The sequence below is a fragment of the Cylas formicarius genome, unplaced genomic scaffold (assembly GCF_029955315.1).
Source record: "Cylas formicarius isolate icCylForm1 unplaced genomic scaffold, icCylForm1.1 PGA_scaffold_1__22_contigs__length_36826433, whole genome shotgun sequence".
Lineage (NCBI taxonomy): Eukaryota > Metazoa > Arthropoda > Insecta > Coleoptera > Brentidae > Cylas > Cylas formicarius.
In genome coordinates, this window is record NW_026844264.1 from 28,731,046 (window position 1) to 28,752,744 (window position 21,699).

Below are 21,699 nucleotides of genomic sequence, written 5' to 3' on the forward strand. Positions count from 1 at the left end.
GTAATTTTAAATATGAAATTAAAATAATGCAATTACTTTGTAAAGTTTTATTTTGTGGACATATACTGGTAATTGATATCTTCCTATCTGCATATTAACTACCACACTATCTCCGTAAAATTGTTTCGTCTCGTTTATTTATTTATTTTTTTTAATTTAGAAAAATTTCTGAAACACTCTATATTATTGTCAATAAAAATTTATCTGAACAAGGTTGTCGTAATTTGTGTCAAGGTCAAGAACACTTACGGTCATATAATCGATGACGTAACTTTGACGTTATTGCAAATATTTTTTCTTATTTGACGTCAATAAAGTGTCTCGTCTGCCAGATAAAATTTTCTCGGTGCGGAAAAGTTTGGTTTTCAGTTTTATTCGAAATATACCGTGCCTAAATGCAAAAGCCGTATAAAAAAGAGTTTAATTTTAGCCAAATGGGACGTTTTTTTCTGCATTTGAAATTGGCTTATAAAGATTATTGTTCACGGCTTCTCAACATACCAAAAGACATTAATCTATGCTTCCTGTGTTGTTAACTTAACCTGCCAGTGAAAAGATATTTTCACTAATATGGATTATTGTGCGTCATTTGTGATAAACTTTTAAAGGAAAATTATGTAATTTTATTTTGCTAGAACGTAGCAGCTGCCTCGTTTTCAAAAAACTCTTCAGTGGTATCAACGACAGCTTCCTTATGGTAGGTTCTTTGCAGGGAACGTTTTAGGACTCTACCTTTGTTATGTCCGGTAAAAGTACTTTGGGTATAAACCCTAAAATGACGACAGGTTGCATACGACGTAGAAAAAGTAAATTGACGAGGAAAGCAGGTAGGCTGCATGCCTTTGGTGATCCACATGCGAGGCTTTTTAGCAGATCATTTAACATAATAATCAGTGCGAGCTGTTTGCATGTACTTCCGGAATTGCTGATGATAATTATACTGATTTTAGAGAACTCAGCTTTTTGTGATGCCAATTAATATACCTTGGGATAAAATTAACAAAAGCAATTGACTCAATCAAAATATTGCATAAGGCAATTGCGGTACAATTTTACAGTGCAGATTTTGTTGGATCTTGAAAATGTTACCAAAAATTTTGGAAAGGAATACTCTGGTTTGATTGAAACTTAAAAAGCATTAATATTAATATTCATTATGCATGTTATTGATTCTAATTGATTAATTAAAAGTTTCTGCCAATAGTAAATAAATAAAATATACCATATACAATATAATTAGAAGAATGACTCCCAGTTCTGAAATTCTTTTAAAAATTTATGTCTTCCTTAAATTTTAGCAATTTTTTCCAGCAGCTCTTGTAATTATAATAAAAAGTAGAGTTTATGGTACTTATTTTTGGCTTCCAAATGTTTTAAAGAACTTTTCTAATTATTTCAAACATCTTATTTGTGATTAGTTAATTATTACTGGTTAATTATTGGTCTTCTGGAATTTAAAATATTGTGTAAAATATGTTAGTTTTGGTTTATTGATTGTAAAAAGTAAAATGATAACTTATTTTCATTATTAAAGTATTATTTAAATTTTGAAAATTATTTTACTGAATTGTTTATGTTTTTTTGGCTACCCTATTATGTAAGCAAACGCTGGCTTAACAAAGCAGACACTATCTAGGTTTTAATTAACTTTTGCTTATCAGGCAATAATTAATCGGATGTGTACTATTATCTGATCTTAATTTTGTTGAGCTAGTTTGTCTGTTTCAGTCTTGAAAATGCTTGCTGTTATGGAAGCTACACAGAACAGTGGACCAAGCGGGACAGGCGGACCCTCGTCTGGGGGTTCAGCGCCTCCAACAACTCCAGAAAATGGAGGCAATGTGCAGGAATTCTTGTCCTCGGGCCGGACTGGCCGCCGGAATGCCCTGCCTGATATATTAGGTAAGTGACATGCAGAACGTTTGTTTTGTATGAAAAATTTAACAACCAGGAGGTTAAGAAGTCCTGTTATTAGGTCAACATGCTATAGTGACAAGTTCGGACTTGCCTTCGAGGCTACAAGCATTGACAACATCTGATTCAGGTGTTTCTTCAACTACAGAAGATCCTCAACCTGGTCCTAGTTCAGGAAAGAGCTGAGCAGTCTATTTCAAAAATTAGTTTCAGTCTCATTGATTCGAAACTTCTCTCATGGTAGTACAAAAGAAACCAGTTTTAATGACAGTTTGTCTATTTTCATGTTCTCTCCATCTGTGTCAACGGACGACTAAAAGAGATCGATTTGGTGTCATAGCTTTAGTTTGACATTTTTAATTGAAGAATGCGATCTGATGATTAAAAAATGATCGATAGGACAAAATATTTTGTCGTGAAGAGTGTTTTATAAAGAATATATACTTGCATGTTATCTACTTTTGCATTCATTTTTATTTATTGGAAGGTTAAGATAATAAAATCCATTAGATTTTTTTGATAAGAAACAATATCAAAGCCTCTAACTTTTTTTTTTACTCATGTTACATTTAAAAGAGCATTAAAACACAGAAATTAACATTTTTGCCAATGATCAAATGAAATAAAAATTTAACCAACAGTTATTGATCGGAACAAAAAATAAAAAAAAATCAAAAAATTAATAAAAGAAGATTAGCGTTTAAAGCTTTTCCCTTGGCCAATGTTTCATTTATCGCCATTTTTTTTACTTTTTTTACATAATAGTATTTTTTCTTGCCGAGTTTTGATCAGTATTGTGAAGCTTGTCTATTGCCATTAGTGTTAGGAACAAATTTACATCTGCATTGTTCTGAAATTACAGCCAGTGGCGTTTGAACCAGAAAGTGCCACATTAAATATACCCCATTCTTTGCCTTTTCCTTTTGTCCAAAAAGATCGGTAACAATCTCACTGTAACATAATATACTGACTTTATCATCTATTTAGTATGTAAAAGTAATTACATATTCCATTAGTTCCTTAGAATAGCAAAAATATTCTAATTTTTATTACTTTCTGTAATACCAATACCTCGTAGCCACCATTTTAGAGGTTTGCGAATTCCCACCAAACATTTTGGGATACCAACAAACAATTATGTTCAAAAAAGGCAAATATAAGTATAAGTATATGCTCAAAAACGATCATACTCTTTGGTGCAATTTATCACAATTTCAAAAGGTTATATCATTTCCTTACCCTTATTTCCTGTATGTCAGGTAATTATTATTTCCCCTTGTTAATTGTTGAAGTGAGGTGGCTTTTACTTGATGAAAATCCATTTCTCAAAATAAATAAGAACTAAAAGTTCAGATTTTCACGAAATTATATATTTTGACATGACGTGAAAATCTGAACTTTTAGTTCTTATTTATTTTTACACTAATTGTTTGTTCTTTGAATTAACTCTGTTAGTCTACCTATGTATTGTAGATGAGTGGTGGCTATGGTAACTAATCTGTAAAACAATCTTGCGACCAACAATAATAATCCCACCTTGATTTGATGTGAATGAAATTATAGAGTGGCTCACAAGATCATAAAAGACTGTTTTTATTTTATTTTTTTTTTTTGTGATATAAAAAATCAAAATGTATACTGTGTTCTGGGTAAAGAAGTTTTTTTATAGACTACAGAAAATAAATTGGAGTTTTGTCAAATTCTAACTGCTGAATCTGTTGTTTTTTAAGTAATTTGTATTGTATGTCTCAGGATAAGCAAAGTAGAACCAAATTGTATGTACAAATGTAATTCTTCAGCATTACTGTGTTTTGAAATACAGCAAATGTCAATTAAAACGCTTGAGATTTTGCTGTATATTTTAATAGATGAGGTAAAATATAATCACTTTACACTAATATTAGTTGGTATTAGGTCACTCAATATGGAGCAAGGAAAGTATATTTTTGATGATGTAGATGTAATTAAGAGCTTTAACCGTGTGTTGTAGCTATTTTGATCTAAAACAGTTGCACTTGATCTTTGTACGTAATATGTAACTGTAGTGAATCTGATATGAATTAATACATAGTGGTGCAAAAAGTATTTTTTGAAACATTCTAGGCCTAGATTTAGCAACACCATTTTTTGTGATATTAATTATTTATTTATTGTATTTAAATTTATTTTTTAAGATTTTGTGACATTGTGATATGAATTTTTTAACTTTTAGCTTTAACCAATTATGCCTAGAGGTGGGGCCTAATTTTTGGTTAATTGTTAACTTTAAATAAGATTATATTGGGGCACTTATAAATTACACATTTTTATAATTATGGGCCCACACAACTGCGCAACAAAAACTCGGGACATCAACTTATTTGTGTCCTATTTTTTTTTCGAAATATTCCAGCTCAAATATTCAGAAAGTTATTAAAAGTAAAAATGCTTGTCAACAAATAAGTATATTTGTATAGAAATAAAATATTAACTTTACACAGGTTTTAATTGAGCAGTCTCGTCCCCTGGAAGTTTTTTGAGATTCATTTCAGCTGACTTAAGGTTGGAATCAATTTCTAGTGCTCTCGCATACATTTGCCTAGCTTCTTTGGGTTTATCCCATCGGTGATATAAAACTCCTAAAACAAGACATTTTAAACAATTTAAATATGAATAAAAATAATTGAAAACTCACCGAGGTTAGAGTAATATAAAGCGTTCTGCGGATTTAATTTTATGGCTTTCAGAAATCGCTTTTCAGCTTCATCAAAACGTTTCAATTTACCAAGAGCATTGCCTAAAGCAAAGTGCAGTGCATGCGCGTCTGGATTATAACGTAATGCATCTGTGCCTATTCGTAATGCATCTTGCAAACGCCCTTGTGTATCCAACAGGGCCAAAGTATTGCCCCAAGCGGCAGATAAAGTGGGTTTGAGAATAGTTGCCATACGCCAGGACTGAAGAGCTTCTCTGTGGCGGCCTTGATCCAAATACTGTATAAATATATATATATATATATATATATATATATATATATATATATATATATATATATATATATATATATATATATATATATATATATATATATATATATATATATATATATATATATATATATATATATATATATATATATATATATATATATATATATATATATATATATATATATATATATATATATATATATATATATATATATATATATATATATATATATATATATATATATATATATATATATTTAAATAAAAGAAGCCAATCATCCTGTTGGCTTCTTCCGAGATTGACTGAAACTGGTTCGCATTTTACTCTGTACCTGCTTTTATACTGTTTGACAGGGGGCGGAGCTAAATGAGGGGCATAAACACCGTCTCTGATGACTAATTCCCATATTGGTGCCAGGTAAATACCTGAGTCCCCGAAAGTTTATTCGATAACACTAAGATTCTTGCATGTAATCAATTCTTCTACCAACGAAAAATCCGAGAGCCTAGAGAAATATGTCAGTTATCCGAGACGGTGTTTATGCCCATCATTTAGCTCCGCCCCCTTCAAACAATACAAAAGCAGGTACAGAGTAAAATGCGAGCCAGTGTCAGTCAAGCTCTGAAGAAGCCAACAGGATGATTGGCGAGACGTTAGCTAGTTCAAATCAACAAAAACCGATGCATGAGGAATCCAGAAGTTTTATAAAAAGTATTGCAGTAGCCTGTGTAAGTTTCTTTGAAAAATTAAGGATTTTTTGTTTTTTCTGTTTAGGGCTATAATTTTTTTCTACATGAGAAACCTATAATAAGTCTTTTTTTCTGTATTTTGCAGAAATGTAATTCGCATATCTGGTTATTTTATTTAAAATCCCCACCCGCTAATTGACATATTACCAAATTTCCCAAATTGTAATAACAATCTGGATATCTTTTACGATGGGAAATTGCTTTCATATAGCATTTTTCAGCTTCCTCCAATTTGTTTAAATTTGTTAACACAATTCCAAGATTCATCCAAGCTGCTGCAAAGTTTGGCCTGGAATAGATTTATATCTCATTTCATTACCTTTAACTTACATAGTGGTCTTTCATACCTCACTTTCACAGCTTTTCTCAGTAATTCTTCTGCTTCTTGAAATTTTTTATCTTCTCTTAACAAATTTGCTAGATTATTCATGGCCTGTTCATAATCAGGATATAGTTCAATGGCTTTTCTATAGCCTTGTAGCGCGTCAATGCGCCTTCCTGCATCAGCGGCCACTTTTGCCATATTATAATGTACTTTGGCATTGTTGGGACAAACAGCAAGTGCTGATTTAAATAAACGGTCCTCAGACAACCACTCAGAGTTGCGCTGAATTGTGCGGATGGCAAACGTAAAGCACAACAAAATATAAGCCACAACAAAAAGCTAAAATATATCTTGGCTTGTGCCAATGATATTGAACTATTATATTACATTACCTTCTCGCAACTATACCGCGTCTTTAATTTCTTAAATCCTAAAGCAATCAGAAAGCAAAAGCCTGTACTAGGTAAGAGCAATGTTCTCTCAGCTATGACAAAACCTACATGAAACAGTATATTTGACGCTGGTATAAGTGGCAATATTACTAGACTTAGGACCACGATTCGGATGTCACTAAAACAGTCAATGAGCAGCAACCAGTTAAGTCAGTGTTCACATAACTTACATTAATTCAAAAAGCAGAGATTTTCGAATCAAGACTATGAAAATACTAGCACACCCGCCCCAAAATAAAAGCACTTGTATAACGCGGTAATCAGAAATGTCGTAAATTAAAGGAACACAACCCATAGACCAATCAAAACATAACCATTGGGGCCACAACAACAGTAGAGCATTAAGAGAGTAGATATAATTATAGGTGAGTATCTGAAAGCAAAGCATATTTTAATACATATTCTATTTCATTCTGCCAATTAACTACCCTAACGTAAAACTCATCAGCAAAGGCAGCTGGATTGTCTGTCTTACTAAATGTTGGGCCTTCAAACATCATAATTTTTAGCCTATAATACATTATAATTAATCCTATGATAAACAAGCAAATCACTCGACACACAAGCATTGGAGCACAAAGACTTTTGTACCAACTTTTTCTTCTTTTTTTGCTTTTGTAGACATCATATATTAGACAAGCACCCTACAAAAAATTTAAATATAAATAAATAACATTGTGTTTCCAAATATTTTCTGAGTAACAGTTTATATAAATAAAATGATTGGTTTTAAGTGTTTGATTTTTTTAAATCAGTTTTTAATCCATATACTTGATAATTATGAAAGAAAAGGTACACCACTGTACTTTTTTTTCTCTTGTTAGGTCAGATTAAAAAAATTATGAGATTTTAACTAAATTTATTTGGGGCCGCCACTAGAATTAACAATTTAGTTCTTTATTCCAACAAATAATCTATCAGTGTTTTAATGGATGAAAAACTGAATGTCTTTTGTAACACCCTCCAGTTTTAAAACAACTTCTATCATGTTGACAAGAAATTAGCTACTTATTATATTAGGTAATATGTATTACTCACCAATACAGTTATTGCAGTTTCTTTACATAAAACAGCACAGGTGGTTAATGTGAAAACAAAACAAAACCACAGCAGAAATGATTTTTTTATCAGTGACTGGTAGCATAATAAAATGACAAGAAAAAGTATTGAACTAAGAATATCAGCCCTCCCAACTAGTCCAGCAACAGCTTCTGTGTGTATAGGATGTACAGTAAATAAAACACTAGCTGTGAGGGCAACATCATCCATGCTACTTTCGTATTTCTTTTTTTTTATAAATAGTTCAAAAATGGGAATGGTAAGTAAACAAAGAATACCATAAAGTATCACATTAGTAGCGTGAAACTGGAATGCATCAAGTTTATTCATTGAATAAATCACATTTAGTCTAAAAAAAGGGATATTAATATTCATACATCCTCTAAACACTTAGGAAGTACCTATAAGATAATACTGTAAGGGGTCTATAAGATTTATGACTACTGTTGAGAGATATATTTGTACCCCAGAAATCATTTTCAAATATCTGAGCAATTGGTGAGTCGGGTTTTACATCTTTGTTCTTAATTATAGCCTCACTATCATCAAACACGAAAGTCCCCCACAGTGTGTTACAGTAGCAAACGAAAGCTAGGATTGATATTGTAACATACTTTTTTGAATTTGAGTCCTAAAATGACGTTTTCGTTAGGTGCGCTTATTGAATTAAGAGCAATATACCATTGGTGATTTTATAAATTACTTATCCTACTCCTGTGGCGTCCAATTTGTGTTTTTTTTTGTACTCGTAATTTAATTATTTGGGGGCCCACCATTTTCCTGGAAAAAAGAAAACTAACCACAGACTAATAAACTGAAGTTTTCTGTGAACCGATCATCATCATTCTTCTTTCCTTCCATTGGTCGCGTGACTACCCCAGTAGCAGGAATATCAAATTAGATTTGGTAAGTTTAAAATTAACCATGGTAAAGAAACTAAGTAAAACTTACTAAAATTAGTTCCATGAATGTACCGTACGAACAAAATCCAAATTTAAAACAAAAATTGGTAAAGAATGGATAATGAAATGTAAAGTTTTTTTCGAATTGAGAAAACTATGATTAATTTTATCTAATTTTAGACAAAATCCCATTGCTTCTCCGAAAACTACACACAATTGGGTAGATATTACCGAAATTTTTAATCAAAATGTAAAAGGTATATTTGGTTGATAACCATGATTTCTTATAAATCTAGTTCAAATTTTACAGATTTAAAATTGGGCGAACTGTTGCATGATGATCTCTTTGGATTGTTTGAAGCTATGTCTGCAATTGAAATGATGGACCCTAAGATGGATGCAGGTATGCTTTGCAATAGAGGAGCTCGTAAGATCTTGTCCTTTGACCAGGCTGTGAGAGTAAGTGTGTAAATGACACACAAGGTACTTGGGTATGCCTAGTTTTTTTTAGGATAACCACATTAAACTTAATAACTTTAAAGAGTCAGAACTAATCAGTATAATTGATAATACATTGGCATGCTTGGTTTCATGGCTGGAAGGTCATTCTTTGGCACAAACAGTATTTATAAACTTGTATTTGCACAAACCTTATTTGATAGAAGATCGAATTAAAGGTCTTCTGTTTAGCAGTCTATAAATTGCTAGAAGTCATTAAAGATGTGCTACACAAGTGAGTTTATATTTATTCGTTTGTTGATTTCAATACTAAAAATGTCATTACAATTTAGAGCAATGGTTTATGAAGAAGAAGATTTCCAACCAATGCAATATGGGTACCACTTGAATCCAGATATCTCTGAACAAAGAATGATTGGTATGCTTCGGGAAATTGAAGAAGATCTGCATAGAAAAACTAGAGTTAAACAATGTGAGGTATTTATATACTCTTTAAAAATATGGAGGAACACTCCCTTTCAATATGAATATATTTTAGCCTGAAACTCAAGCAATATTTGCTAGAGTTAAGTTTGTAAGAATATTTCTACAAGTATTAAATTCCTTAAGGAAAGAAGATCAACAAGCTTCATTAGCTGATTGTCAAAGACTGTTACAGAATTCATTGGAAATGCTTTTAATTATGAAGGAAACTGTTTGTTTGGCTCATGGTTTTGGAAGTGGTTAGTAAAACTAAAAAAAGTATGCACTTACATAATTTGAATTTTAGCTGAAATTCAAAACATGCCAGGCTTTGAACCTTCAATAAATCAGCGTTTATTGCCACCAACTTTTCCCCGTTACACTAAAATCAAAACCCAGTCAGAAGCTATTTCTCATTTTACAGAAATGATGGAAAGGTTCAAATTGATTACCAAAATTCATTCTATCAGTTCCTTTCATCAGTCATTGGTATGCAACATTATTAATGTAAATTAAATCAAGTGGTAATCCTCAATATTTCAGGACTTTTTTATGGACTTTAGCAAAACAAATCCTTGCCTTGTGTCTCGTTCTGCTCTTCAACTGCTTTACCCTGGCGCGGGGAGTTGCTCTGGTGGTACAGCTTTGAAAGAGGCTCTAAAAGAAGCAGCCCGAACATTCATTGGCCCGCCTGCGTTAACTTTGCGCACTCTGGCAGGACACTCACAAGTCCGATACCATGTTGATACATTGCTTGGAAGATGTTCCCGCCCTTTTTCATTGTTACTTCAATTATGTGGACACAATAGGGCGCGACAGAGGGACAAATTGGCTCACTTACTAGAAGAGTTTGCTGCACTTCAGGTAAATTTAATAAACTAAGAATATAATATCTATTGATGAAAATATAACAATAATACACATAATTCTAGGATGAAGCAGAGAGAACAGATGCCTTCCTTCACAATTTGTCAACAACTTGTGGAATAACGAGACCTCATATGGCTTGCTTCGGAACTTGGATATTGTATCACACCCTGCGTATAATGATTATGTATTTATTAACTGGTTTTGAGCTTGAATTGTATAGCGTTCATGAATACTATTATATATACTGGTGATTTACAGAACAAATAGCTGTAGTAGATACTTAACGTGTTATTTGTAGGTATCTTTATGAATTTCTATATGGGTGGTTAATTTCTGCATTGTCACGAGCAAACAGTTTTTTGGTGGAAAATGAAATAATGAACGAAATGCAAAAAAATAAAGGAAGTGCAAAGAAAAAGCCGAAGTACAAAAAGAAAACCAGACCTTACAACAAAGATATTATATATTTACAGGCTTTACAGAACATGTGCGGTGGATATTATAAGGTAACATTTGGAAGTTTGTGCATATAAACCACCATGCTATATATATATATATATATATATATATATATATATATATATATATATATATATATATATATATATATATATATATATATATATATATATATATATATATATATAATTCTAATTGTGGTCCAGATATGAAAATAATATATTTTTTATATATTTGCATTTGAAAGTTCAAAAACAGCAGCAAATTTGTACCATTTTTTTGTTTAATAATAATGAAAGAACTACACAACTACAGTAATTAATCAAAACATAAACCTCCATGTCAAATGACTATTAAACTAAATGCTCAAAGAATTTATGCAATAGAAGTCCTTAGCCTAATTATCTCAAATATTTAAGGTAGAGGGGGCGTGTTATTAAAAAAATTACTCCTTTTGTTGTCGCAACTAGAAAATGCACCATGCAGAAGTGCGAAACTATCTAAGGGAGAAGGAATCAAAATTTGAGGTTATTGATAAAAAGACAATTCAAAAGAAAATAATTTGCAGCTTTCTATGTTCCCGTATTACATTTTCCTCATCTTTTGATGTTTCATGTTCCTTTATTCCATTAAAAGTAAAAAGCTCAAATTTTTATAGTTTATTAAATTACATGTTTGAGCACTTGGTGTAAATCTGCTCCCTCCAAATTTAAGTTATGCACTCTGGGAGTGTGAATATAATAAAAATGCATATCTCATTCCATCAAATGAAACTTATCACCTTATTGATAAAGAAATATATTCAAAAGTGTATGTCGATAATTTGAAACCATTAGAGATATTTAATTTTTCATTTTTGTGGCGTAATTTCAAAATCAGCTCTATTCTCTGCACTAAAGATGTGTTCCTTCAATGCTGCATTAATATTCATTTAGGCCTTGCTAGGATTCCTTGGTGAAGGCCTCGTTGTAGTGCCAACAAGGCGTTTCGATCGCGAACGGGTACGTTATGAACATCGTTTTGCGCCATTCCAAAAACTTCCAGCTCCTCCACCTGTAGCATATTCGGAATTCCGAGACGCGGCTTCGGTGGCTGCCTCGGCAGGTAAATTTATAATCTTATTGTACCGGGTGGCCAATTAAGAAGGGCAATCGATCCTATTTCGATAAGTAATAGTCGTAAAGACTTATGGTGCAAAAATTCAAGAATGCGATTACGCCCCCTGATGGCCATTAAAAATCATTTCTAGCATTTTTTTATTACATTTACTTGTCGAGATAGGACCCAGTGTCCTGAATTGACCATCTGGTGTATAGCAAAAAGATTATTGTTGTTGAATCTTTAGGTGCAGCACCTTTATTTGTGGCAGGTTGCCGCCATTTCCAGCAGGCCAGGCAACTTTTAGAGGCTTTGCAACCTCCTCCACCAGACGCACCGCAATTATTAAAAGCTGCAAAAACAAATTTTGTGCTTTTGAGGTTGTTGGCTTCCGGGCACAGACCCGATGAACGCTCTACACCCACATTTGACTTTCCTGCTGGTTGCTATTTTCCTATCATTAAACTTGGGTAAAGGAGTACTTAGCTGCCTTTATATCTTGTAAAACCCTATAAAGTGCAACTGTATTTTGGCTTTAAATAATACTTTAATTAATAAAGTATATAAATATATAATGCTTTCCTCTTGTGAAGTTCATTTCACCACGGTGTTAAACCATTTCCAAGATTAAAGATTCAGTATGTTTAGTTTTGCTTAGTTATGTTTTTTTTACCACTTTTCTGTAAGCAATAATGTAATGTATATCTTCATGAAGCGCTATATTACATGAAGCCAATAGTATATTCTATCTGTAAAGTCAACTGCTGCAAATGATTATACAGTTGATGCTGCCCTGTAGAAAATCATTGATAATATAGATACTAATGACGTTGTAATAGATGATTATACCTAAACGTCTCTTACAGAAAAACAAACCAGTAGTTCAGAATGATATAGATTATATCTAAATGTGTCTTACGGAAAAACAAACCAGTAGTTCAAAATGATTTGTATTAACAATGAAAATACAATTGGATAAGCATCAAGGCAAAGTCAGCTTAATTAACAAATAACATCAAAGCCTATTAAATTTATTCTTTCTTCTGTGCTTTTGATTTCTGGCCACCCCCAAAATTGCCTTTTCGCTTTCGACCCGTATGTTTCTGCTTCAGCCTCATTCTTGCCATTACTTCAGATGTCTTTTTCAAATATTCCTTCTCTTCATCACCTTCTAGAGCTCTTATTTTTATTTTAGACTCGCCTAATTCCAACTCTCCTTCATTTAAAGCTTTTAAAAATTCAATTGCATTGTTTTCTTTGGCAAATCTCGCATAACCTTCAGTATCACCTTTGTTAAAGTCAACATAAACAACTTCCAAATCGCTAGCACCGCCCAGTTTTTCTTTGATTTCCTCCCTAGTAAAGCTTTGACCTTCTGAAATCCCCTTAAAATGGATAATTGCCCCCACGGGAAATTCAATTTTTTCAGCATTTTCTCCAATCAGTGCTTCCTTTTTCTCCTTTTTTTGTTTTTTCCTCTCTTCAATTTCTTTCTTTTTATCTGCATGATAATCATTCTGCATCTTCCTTAACAGTTCTGTGTCTTTGTATTTTACACTTTCAAGTTCTACAAATTTCTTTGCATTCTCTAAATCTTTGAAGACTATAAAACAAGATCCTTTAAATTTATGATCTTTTGTAGTTCTGCGAATTACAGATTCTATTGGTCCGAAGGGTTCTAGAAAATTAAGAATATCATTCAATGTCTCATCTGTAGGAAACCCTTTAGCGTATGCTGACTTTTCTTGCAACTTCTTGCGATGTTCATCATTGTTATCAGGCACAGGTTTATCAGGATTGCGTCTCAATTTTGTCTTATCTTCGCTGACTTCAATAAGTTTTTGGTCAGATTTTTCCAACGCTTCCGTGATTACTTTTGGGTCTTTAGAAAGACTTGCAAGCCTATTGAAGCTCAACAATACTTCCAATGTAACCCATCCATCATCCTCTTTAATTTTACTTTGTAAAAACTTATCTCGCGGTAAATTAATGTCTCCAAAATAATACTCTATTTGTTTGATAATTTTCTGTTCTAAATCACTAGCCATTTCCGTTCTGATCAAATAATAAAACTACGAACACACGTGCCCCACAATAACCACAAAACGCGGCAAAAAATCGTACAACACACGTTAAGTTAGGTTAGGAATACAATTGTGTCTCTTCTTTTTTTATTTTTATAAAGATTTTAGCATCATTCAGCCACACTATGCTAAAAATGAACTAAGGTCGCATGTCCATTGGCCACCGGTGCGCGATCAGCGACGAGCATTGAAAAATATTTCAAACAATGTAATTTACATCCGTTTGAGTACATTGAAAGGAGCGGTAACCATTGGCGTTACGCGACATCGCACAGCGCCGCTTTGTTTCGTTTTTTGATCGAATTGCAAGCGGCACCGCAACAGTCGGCACTAGCATTTACCATTCCAATTGAATTAATATGAATGGTACCCTTACTGCACTTAAATATGTTTTCCCAAAAAAAGCTATCGACCGAGAGTTATTAATTTCCGAAGTCCAATTCAGACAAGTTTTATGGAATGATAAGGACGGAAATCAACCTCAATAATTTTAACCTTTCTGTATAAGACGTTTTGTTTTAAGATCCGGTGACCCATGTAAAGTAATTCACCGTTGCAGCTTCAACAGCACTGTCTCAGCAGGTGACGGAAAGTTTAAGGATATAGGAAGTGAAATACTCTTCTCTTGATCGAAAAATGTTCGTTGGCAAACAAATTCAACAAAGAAATTTTAATCATGTGGATGTGTATACAAAACTTAGAGGGGAAAATTTTTGTTTACCGAAATGAAAACCGTTTAAGAACGGTAATTTTCATTCGCTCAATTTATTTCTCAATTTTTACATACGTGAAAAAATGTTTGGGCAACTAAAAATTTCGTTTTTGGCGTGATTCCCTGGTTTTAGTGAATAGACTTATAACTTTAATATTCTGTGTTATATGATTTGTTCAGATAACAGTAGTTTTATCTGTGTTGGTGTTGTGTACCTCCATTTTGTTTAATAGTGGACAATAATATCTTGTATTGCTGGAGCACCACGTATATATTGATCATATGGTTGGAGTATTGAGCCGTTGTGGTAATTTTTGAATTAATTCGGACTTTCACCATTACAAGTAGGTGTCTTTTATTTACTGACATATCCTGGGCCGTGTTCTTTTAATCTATACAAGTTGTAATGGGTTCCAGTACCAAAAACAAAAAGGAAAAGGAGAAAGAGGCATCCCGAAAACGGCGGCATCGCAGTCCAGTAGAAGAGGAACATGGGTCTTTTCGTGATAAGAGACATAAACGTAAACACAAACATCATAAAGAGAAAAAAAGGGAAAGATCAAGTAAACAGGATTATGAAAGCGATGATTCTGATGTTGTTGAGATTATACCAATATCTGATGAACCACGTCGAGAATCTAAAGAATCTACTCGCGATGTTGGCAGTCATAAAACTACAAAAGAATTATCTACAGGTCAGGGTGCAGATAGCTTGTCAATTGAGGAAACAAATCAACTCAGAGCCACTTTAGGTCTTAAACCTTTAGAGGTCGGAACTACTACAAGTTCCAAGTCAAAGAATGATGGCAAAATAAAGGATGACTTGGGTGAATTTTATCATAAGCCTGCTGAAAACTGGGCAGCTAAAGCTGAACAAGAAAAGTTACGAGCAAAGTTAGCAGAGCACAAAGAGAAACGCCTCCAGCAAACAAAGCTATCTAAAGTGAAAACTTTAGGTGAAAGTGATAGTGAGGATGATGTTAGTAAATGGGTTGACAAAAACAGAAAAATTGAAACTGCAAAAAAGGAAGCAGAAAAACGAGCTAAAATGCTTGAAGAACTAGATGCGCAATTTGGAATAAGTGAAATTGTTGAAACAGAACAACGGGAAAGGAAACAGACTCAGTATACCAACAAAGATTTGAAAGGTTTGAGAGTTGAACATGATGTGGATAGTTTTGCAGATGAAAGAGATGTAATTTTAACATTGAAAGACAAGGGTGTATTAGAAGATGAAGAAGATATATTAATGAATGTAAATATGGTTGAAAATGAAAAGTATAAAAAAAATGTTGATCTAAAGAAAAAGAAAATTCTGTACAATCCATATGAAGATCAACAGTATGATGAGTTTGGTAATCTAAAAGAAAAATCTCTGTTATCTAAATATGATGAAGAAATTGATGGTGAAAAGAGAGATAGTTTCAGAATTGGAGTGGATAATGTTGTTGCAAAAAAACAAGCCATACAAAACTCAATTAAAGAGAAACTCACTAAGACAAAGCTGGAAAGCATTGGGGAAACTTATATGAAACCAATGTCTGAGTATTATAATGAGGAAGAATTGACAAAATTTAAGAAACCAAAGAAAAAAGTCAGAAAAATTAGGAGCAAGGGCAAATTAACAGCTGAAGAATTGTTGCCTCCCCAACATACTGGTATAGAAGCTATAGGGTCCAGAAGAACAAAGTATAGGACACCAACTGATGAACCTGATATAAGTATTGATGACACACCTGCCATAAATATCCCAGTGAATATAAAAATTGAAGATGATAAAGATGACATTCTGGAAAAAGCATTACATAAAGCTAGAAAAATTAGACAGAAGCAAAGTGTTAGAGCTGACTTTTTGAAAACAGAAATCAAAGAAGAAGCAGAGGAAGAAGTTGTAGATAGTGGGAACATAGTTCTGAATGCGACAGCAGAATTTTGTAGAACGTTGGGTGATATACCTACATATGGCAAATCAGGAAACAGAGATGAAGATGAGGATATGGTAGACTTTGAAAAGGAGTTAACAGATGATAAAAGTGATGACGAGTGTGAAATTATTGAACCTTCAGGTTGGAATTCAATTGATCCTACAAATCAGGGCATTGATTCTAGCCAAATTATTTCCCAAGAGATCCCTATTTTGGACGAGGAACCTGATGTTAGTACTGGAGTAGGCGCTGCATTGAAATTAGCCATGAGCAAAGGATATCTAGATAAGGAAGAATCAAATCGACCAAGTAATTCACGGTTGGCTCATTTACAAGCCCAACATTATTCCATAGAAGATAAAACTTATGGTGAAGACAATGAAAGAGGACGAGGTAGGGAAAGGTATTCAGGGCCCATTATGGACTTTAGGGAGAAAGATGGGTTTAAGCCTAATGTTAAGCTTGAATATATTGATGATGAAGGGCACATTTTGAACTCCAAGGAAGCTTTTCGATATTTATCACACAAATTTCATGGAAAAGGACCAGGTAAAAATAAAATAGAAAAGAGAATAAAGAAAAATGTGCAAGAACAGTTGATGAAGAAAATGAGTTCTACTGATACTCCCTTGGGTACTTTAAATATGCTTCAGGCTAAGCAAAAAGAGACACAATCGCCCTTCGTTGTATTGTCTGGAAGTAAGCATCAACAGTCTGCCGTTATATCCAAAACTAAAGGTTAAGTTGATTGTGAAATATGTCTTACATATTTGTATTCAAATTGTTAATATAGTATTCCACATTCTGTTTATTTTAATACCTATAACTCTTTACCACTACAAAAAAATGTACATTGAGCTGTTATTCACAGATTGTTTAAACCACGAAGATTGTAATGAACTTTATGCTTTTGTTTCATGATTTTATCATATTATAAGTATATAAAAAGAAGTTTTCTTAGTTTACTATCCTTGACATCGAAAAACATTTTTTGCTTACCTCGTTAGAAAATCTAAAACTAACTGGAACGTTGTGGCCATAGAAGTAAAAAAGAAGAACTAACTTAAAGCTTATTATTTTTATTTTATAATTAATATTTAATAGTTAATTAGATGTAATCTAATGTAAAAATAAAAAATTAATAATTTTGTTATCCACGGTTGGGGGAATGATCACAGTAATCCTGCCCAAAGTCTTTATATAAATTTGTTCCTAACTTCAGGTGAGCATTGATGTATTGACGCGGCGGTAACAGTAACATGTTTTTTGGTTATTCCAAGTATTGTTGGCTGTAAAAGAAATGAAGAAATAGCTTTAATCCGTGAAGCAAAATATGTTCTCGAATGTAGCTAAACTGTAGGCGAAGAAGATATCTGAAATTTATTTTTCGTTGGTTGTAACTTTATTATTAGGTGAGAAAAATGCTGGGATTCGGCAAAAAGGCCTCTATCAACTATCAGGATCTTCAGAAGCAAGAAACATTGCTTACAATATCTATTCTAACTTTGGCTGCAATTTTATGTAAGTAAATTGGATTAATCAAGTATGCTTTTAAATTTAGGAAATTGTTTACTGTTTTTTTACGTTAGCGTTCGCCACGCGATTATTTTCGGTGTTAAGATTTGAAAGTGTAATTCATGAATTTGATCCTTACTTCAATTATCGTACTACTAAATACTTGGCTGAACAAGGCTTTTATGCATTCCATAATTGGTTTGACGATCGAGCATGGTATCCTTTAGGACGCATTATTGGAGGTAACAAATTGCTCTTATTTGTAGACATTGTGGTCAATATTCTTTTTTCAGGTACTATTTATCCAGGTCTAATGATTACCTCTGCTACACTATATCGACTTTGCCAGTTTTTACACATTGATATTGACATAAGAAATGTATGTGTATTTGTGGCTCCCTTGTTTTCATCTCTAACTACATTAATTACATATTTATTAACAAAAGAGGTAAGTTCAAGCACCAGGAATATATAAATTTTATCACTGATTTACTAGAGACAAAATATCAACTGTAATATAACCAAGTAACTCCTGATGGGTGGGGGAACACTAATAATAGGAATAATAGGAATTACAATAAGTGTTAAAGGTAGTAAAATAGATTGGGCTATTGTGCTGATGCTATTGTAAAAATTAGGGAAGGATTTGTTATTTTTAATTATGAACTAGAGTTTTTACAAAGTATATACCTTTCTGCTTCTTGATTCTAGGTTTTCAGTAAAGGGGCAGGTCTTACAGCAGCTTCCTTTGTGGCAATTGTTCCAGGCTACATTAGCCGTTCTGTGGCTGGTAGTTATGACAATGAAGGAATTGCAATATTTTGTATGCTGTTAACTTATTATGCTTGGATTAAAGCATGTAAAACGGGTGTGATTTTGTGGGGAGCACTTGCTGCTCTTGCGTATTTTTATATGGTGTGTTATCAATTATTTGCTTGTGAATAATTTATTACCAGTGCTCAAATTTCAGGTCTCTTCTTGGGGAGGTTATGTTTTCCTTATTAACTTAATTCCTCTTCATGTTTTGGTATTAATGATAACAGGTCGATTTTCCCACAGAATTTATGTTGCATATAGCACATTATATTGTATAGGAACAATTCTTTCAATGCAGATTTCATTTGTTGGCTTCCAGCCTGTTCAAAGTTCTGAGCATATGTTGGCATTAGGTGTATTTGGACTTTGTCAGATTGTGGCATTTACCGATTATTTACGAAGTAAACTAACCATTGAAGAATTTGAGACTCTCTTTGCATTTTTAATGTACACATTGGGAGCCATATTAACTATAGGTGCAGGAGCTCTAGCTCTCTCAGGGCGCATAGCCCCATGGACGGGACGATTTTATTCTCTACTTGATCCTTCATATGCGAAGAATCACATTCCGATTATTGCTAGTGTTTCAGAACATCAGCCAACTTCATGGAGTTCATTTTATTTTGATTTACAAATTTTGGTGTTTCTGTTCCCAGCAGGACTATACTTCTGCTTTAAAAGGTTAACCGACACTAATATATTTCTAATTCTCTATGGCGCCAGTAGCGTTTATTTTGCGGGAGTAATGGTACGATTGATGCTGGTATTAGCACCCGCTGCTTGTATTCTTGCAGGAGTTGCTCTCAGCCACCTTCTGGCACGTTTCATGGGTGCAGTTACAATATCGTTAGTACCTGAACAGAAGAAAAGAAAAGCCGCCCAAATTCCAGCTCAAAGTGGCGCTACCGCTTCTGTATTTGCAGTTCTCTCCATAATACTTCTTTGTTCCTATACTTTGCATTGCACCTGGGTCACTTCTGAAGCTTACTCTTCGCCATCAATTGTACTTAGTGCTAGAGCACATGATGGAGGGAGAATCATATTTGATGATTTTCGGGAAGCATATGGATGGTTGAGAGCTAATACTCCCGTAGATGCGCGTATTATGTCATGGTGGGATTATGGTTATCAAATCACAGCAATGGCGAATAGAACTGTACTGGTTGACAATAATACTTGGAATAACACACATATAAGTAGAGTGGGACAAGCTATGGCCAGTTCTGAGGAAAAAGCACTGGAGATAATGAGGGAGCTTGATGTGGACTATGTACTGGTTATTTTTGGAGGACTCACTGGTTATTCGTCCGATGATATCAACAAGTTCTTATGGATGGTTCGAATCGGTAATTCTGTTATCTTTTTTTTTTATTACTTTCTTGGTAATTAATAAAACCCCACCTAGGTACAGAGGTCACAAAAAAGTTTTATTCATTTTAAATTAATATAGGAATACCTTTAAATTTAGTCAGAATGGGCAGTTCTTCCTTAATAATAATATTTATTTGGTCGAACTAAAAGTGTTCTAATTTATTGTATTTATTAAGGTTAAAGTTGTATTTTCACTGATTTTTGATTGATTTTGGACACATTTGTCAGGTGGAAGCACAGACCGTGGAGCTCATATTAAGGAGTGGGATTATTATTCACCTAGTGGAGAATTCAGAGTTGACAAGGAGGGATCTCAAACGTTGCTCAATTGCTTAATGTATAAAATGTGCTACTATAGATTTGGACAGGTTTATACTGAAGGTAACTTTTAGATATAGCATTTGGATCCACATGATTTAATGTCAAAAATATTTGGTTAACCAGACTGGTAATCAGCTATTTTTAAAAATATGGTTAACTTCAGAACGTTGTTTAAGTTAAGTACAGACAGGTGATTTTGACTATTGTGACGTATGGCGCAAAAACTGGCCATTCAGGCTGGTTGGATTGAAAACAACTTTGCCCGAATAAGTTGAAAAGCAAAATAGTTTGGGGAAACCCGAATAATTTTAATTTTAATTATAATTAAAAATTTATTAATAAAAAGGTCACAATAAATTTCAGGTGGTAAACCTCCCGGTTATGATCGAGTTCGGGGAGCGGAAATCGGTAACAAAGATTTTGAATTAGATGTGTTGGAAGAAGCATATACTACTGAACATTGGTTAGTAAGGATATATAAAGTTAAAGATCTGCCAAACAGGGGAACTATTTAGGGTTCCAGAATCTCCAATGTAATTTTATAGAAAATTAATAAATCCATTTTTTTACCCCAAATTCCATTTCATTTTTGTTCTATTCATTATCAGCTTAAAACATTGGTATATTGTATAGAGTCTGTTGTTGGTGTTTTTGTGCATATAAGTGAAGTGATTTGTTTTAAATTATGGAAGAGACAGTTATATAAAGTTATATAATGCTCGAGGTTAAAGGTTCAAATACTAACGACAGAGATCAACAAAACTTTATCAGTTTGAAATGTTGTGGAGTTGATGCTGGCCAGTGAAAAAAAAGATCCAATAAGTTAGATATATAAGTCCTGTCGGAATGAAGGAGGCATTGAGGGTCCTATAAATAGGACTTCCTGGATAGCCATAATTTGCTTGAGAAACTGCCTCTGCTTAAAAGCCTTGTTAAAAAAAAATACTTAAGTTAGAATAATTCTGTAATATTGTAAGCTCGCTGAATTGTATAATGTTGAAAACGGTTAATATTTTACTAGGTTATAATTTTTTTTTCTTTCGCTTTTGAGAATGTATACCACAATTAGTATTTTAGTTGGTTTCGTTCTATGTTGTCAATACCAAAATATTTCGGTTTTCCCTAATCTGATTTTGGTATGACACCAAAACAACAAAAACGTTATGTTGTCTTAAAACATAACATTTGCCAGAGGCATACTGTATATTCAAAGCGCCCAATTGATCAGTTTGTAAA

The 21,699-nt window shown here is 33.1% G+C and overlaps 6 protein-coding genes across 10 annotated transcripts; 4 read left to right on the plus strand and 2 right to left on the minus strand.

Annotated features, from left to right (window-relative positions):
• The first annotated feature begins 307 nt into the window (after positions 1–307).
• Positions 308–4,389, plus strand: LOC132696256 (cAMP-dependent protein kinase inhibitor beta-like). Of its 3 annotated transcripts, none has more exons than XM_060660991.1 (3): positions 308–697; positions 1,729–1,902; positions 1,976–4,389. In XM_060660991.1, the coding sequence occupies exons 2-3, from the start codon at positions 1,737–1,739 to the stop codon at positions 2,098–2,100; spliced, it is 291 nt and encodes a 96-aa protein (XP_060516974.1). In that variant the 5' UTR covers positions 308–697; positions 1,729–1,736; the 3' UTR covers positions 2,101–4,389. The 3 variants fall into 3 exon arrangements, with proteins under 3 accessions (XP_060516974.1, XP_060516973.1, XP_060516975.1); XM_060660990.1 differs by lacking the exon at positions 308–697 and adding an exon at positions 699–827; XM_060660992.1 differs by lacking the exon at positions 308–697 and adding an exon at positions 871–1,115.
• LOC132696255 (protein O-mannosyl-transferase TMTC4) lies at positions 4,340–8,316 on the minus strand. Its single transcript, XM_060660989.1, has 10 exons — positions 8,151–8,316; positions 7,871–8,100; positions 7,449–7,818; positions 6,839–7,054; positions 6,581–6,783; positions 6,351–6,528; positions 5,981–6,297; positions 5,781–5,922; positions 4,589–4,886; positions 4,340–4,532 (listed from the first exon to the last, which is right to left on the minus strand). Exons 1-10 carry the CDS (start codon positions 8,151–8,153, stop codon positions 4,387–4,389), a joined length of 2,103 nt encoding a protein of 700 aa, XP_060516972.1. The 5' UTR covers positions 8,154–8,316; the 3' UTR covers positions 4,340–4,386.
• Positions 8,317–8,402: 86 nt separating this feature from the next.
• On the plus strand, positions 8,403–12,516 carry LOC132696923 (N-alpha-acetyltransferase 35, NatC auxiliary subunit). Its single transcript, XM_060662067.1, is given in 13 exon segments — positions 8,403–8,499; positions 8,552–8,628; positions 8,682–8,830; positions 8,883–9,040; positions 9,042–9,104; positions 9,163–9,307; positions 9,369–9,552; positions 9,600–9,781; positions 9,836–10,156; positions 10,225–10,409; positions 10,461–10,668; positions 11,557–11,725; positions 11,967–12,516. Coding segments are annotated over 13 exon segments (2,082 nt in total). The 5' UTR covers positions 8,403–8,485; the 3' UTR covers positions 12,194–12,516.
• Positions 12,517–12,653: 137 nt separating this feature from the next.
• LOC132696924 (la protein homolog) lies at positions 12,654–13,863 on the minus strand. Its single transcript, XM_060662068.1, has one exon. It carries the CDS (start codon positions 13,765–13,767, stop codon positions 12,751–12,753), a length of 1,017 nt encoding a protein of 338 aa, XP_060518051.1. The 5' UTR covers positions 13,768–13,863; the 3' UTR covers positions 12,654–12,750.
• Positions 13,864–14,716: 853 nt separating this feature from the next.
• Positions 14,717–17,320, plus strand: LOC132696253 (U4/U6.U5 tri-snRNP-associated protein 1). Its single transcript, XM_060660987.1, has one exon. It carries the CDS (start codon positions 14,922–14,924, stop codon positions 17,181–17,183), a length of 2,262 nt encoding a protein of 753 aa, XP_060516970.1. The 5' UTR covers positions 14,717–14,921; the 3' UTR covers positions 17,184–17,320.
• A 367-nt stretch (positions 17,321–17,687) lies between these two features.
• Positions 17,688–21,033, plus strand: LOC132697049 (dolichyl-diphosphooligosaccharide--protein glycosyltransferase subunit STT3A). 3 transcript variants are annotated; one of them, XM_060662305.1, is made up of 8 exons: positions 17,688–17,796; positions 17,853–17,961; positions 18,030–18,197; positions 18,249–18,403; positions 18,667–18,870; positions 18,926–20,117; positions 20,371–20,523; positions 20,827–21,033. In XM_060662305.1, exons 2-8 carry the CDS (start codon positions 17,862–17,864, stop codon positions 20,976–20,978), a joined length of 2,124 nt encoding a protein of 707 aa, XP_060518288.1. In that variant the 5' UTR covers positions 17,688–17,796; positions 17,853–17,861; the 3' UTR covers positions 20,979–21,033. The 3 variants fall into 3 exon arrangements, with proteins under 3 accessions (XP_060518288.1, XP_060518287.1, XP_060518289.1); XM_060662304.1 differs by having other exon boundaries at positions 17,688–17,961; XM_060662306.1 differs by lacking the exon at positions 20,827–21,033 and adding an exon at positions 20,535–20,819 and having other exon boundaries at positions 17,688–17,961; positions 20,371–20,479.
• The last annotated feature ends 666 nt before the right edge of the window (positions 21,034–21,699 follow it).

Excerpts from the sequence above, each read along its gene's own strand:
- LOC132696256 (XM_060660990.1), top strand. The coding sequence starts at position 740 with ATGTCCGGTAAAAGTACTTTGGGTATAAACCCTAAAATGACGACAGGT. Across the intron at positions 828-1,728 it reads TAAATTGACGAGGAAAGCAG|TCTTGAAAATGCTTGCTGTT; the intron begins GTAGGCTGCATG and ends TGTCTGTTTCAG. Across the intron at positions 1,903-1,975 it reads TGCCCTGCCTGATATATTAG|GTCAACATGCTATAGTGACA; the intron begins GTAAGTGACATG and ends TCCTGTTATTAG.
- LOC132696255 (XM_060660989.1), bottom strand. Across the intron at positions 6,529-6,580 it reads TCTCTGCTTTTTGAATTAAT|TGACATCCGAATCGTGGTCC; the intron begins GTAAGTTATGTG and ends TGACTGTTTTAG. Across the intron at positions 6,298-6,350 it reads CGCGGTATAGTTGCGAGAAG|CTTTTTGTTGTGGCTTATAT; the intron begins GTAATGTAATAT and ends GATATATTTTAG.
- LOC132696924 (XM_060662068.1), bottom strand. The coding sequence starts at position 13,767 with ATGGCTAGTGATTTAGAACAGAAAATTATCAAACAAATAGAGTATTAT.
- LOC132696253 (XM_060660987.1), top strand. The coding sequence starts at position 14,922 with ATGGGTTCCAGTACCAAAAACAAAAAGGAAAAGGAGAAAGAGGCATCC.
- LOC132697049 (XM_060662304.1), top strand. The coding sequence starts at position 17,862 with ATGCTGGGATTCGGCAAAAAGGCCTCTATCAACTATCAGGATCTTCAG. Across the intron at positions 18,198-18,248 it reads TTTAGGACGCATTATTGGAG|GTACTATTTATCCAGGTCTA; the intron begins GTAACAAATTGC and ends TTCTTTTTTCAG. Across the intron at positions 18,404-18,666 it reads CATATTTATTAACAAAAGAG|GTTTTCAGTAAAGGGGCAGG; the intron begins GTAAGTTCAAGC and ends TCTTGATTCTAG.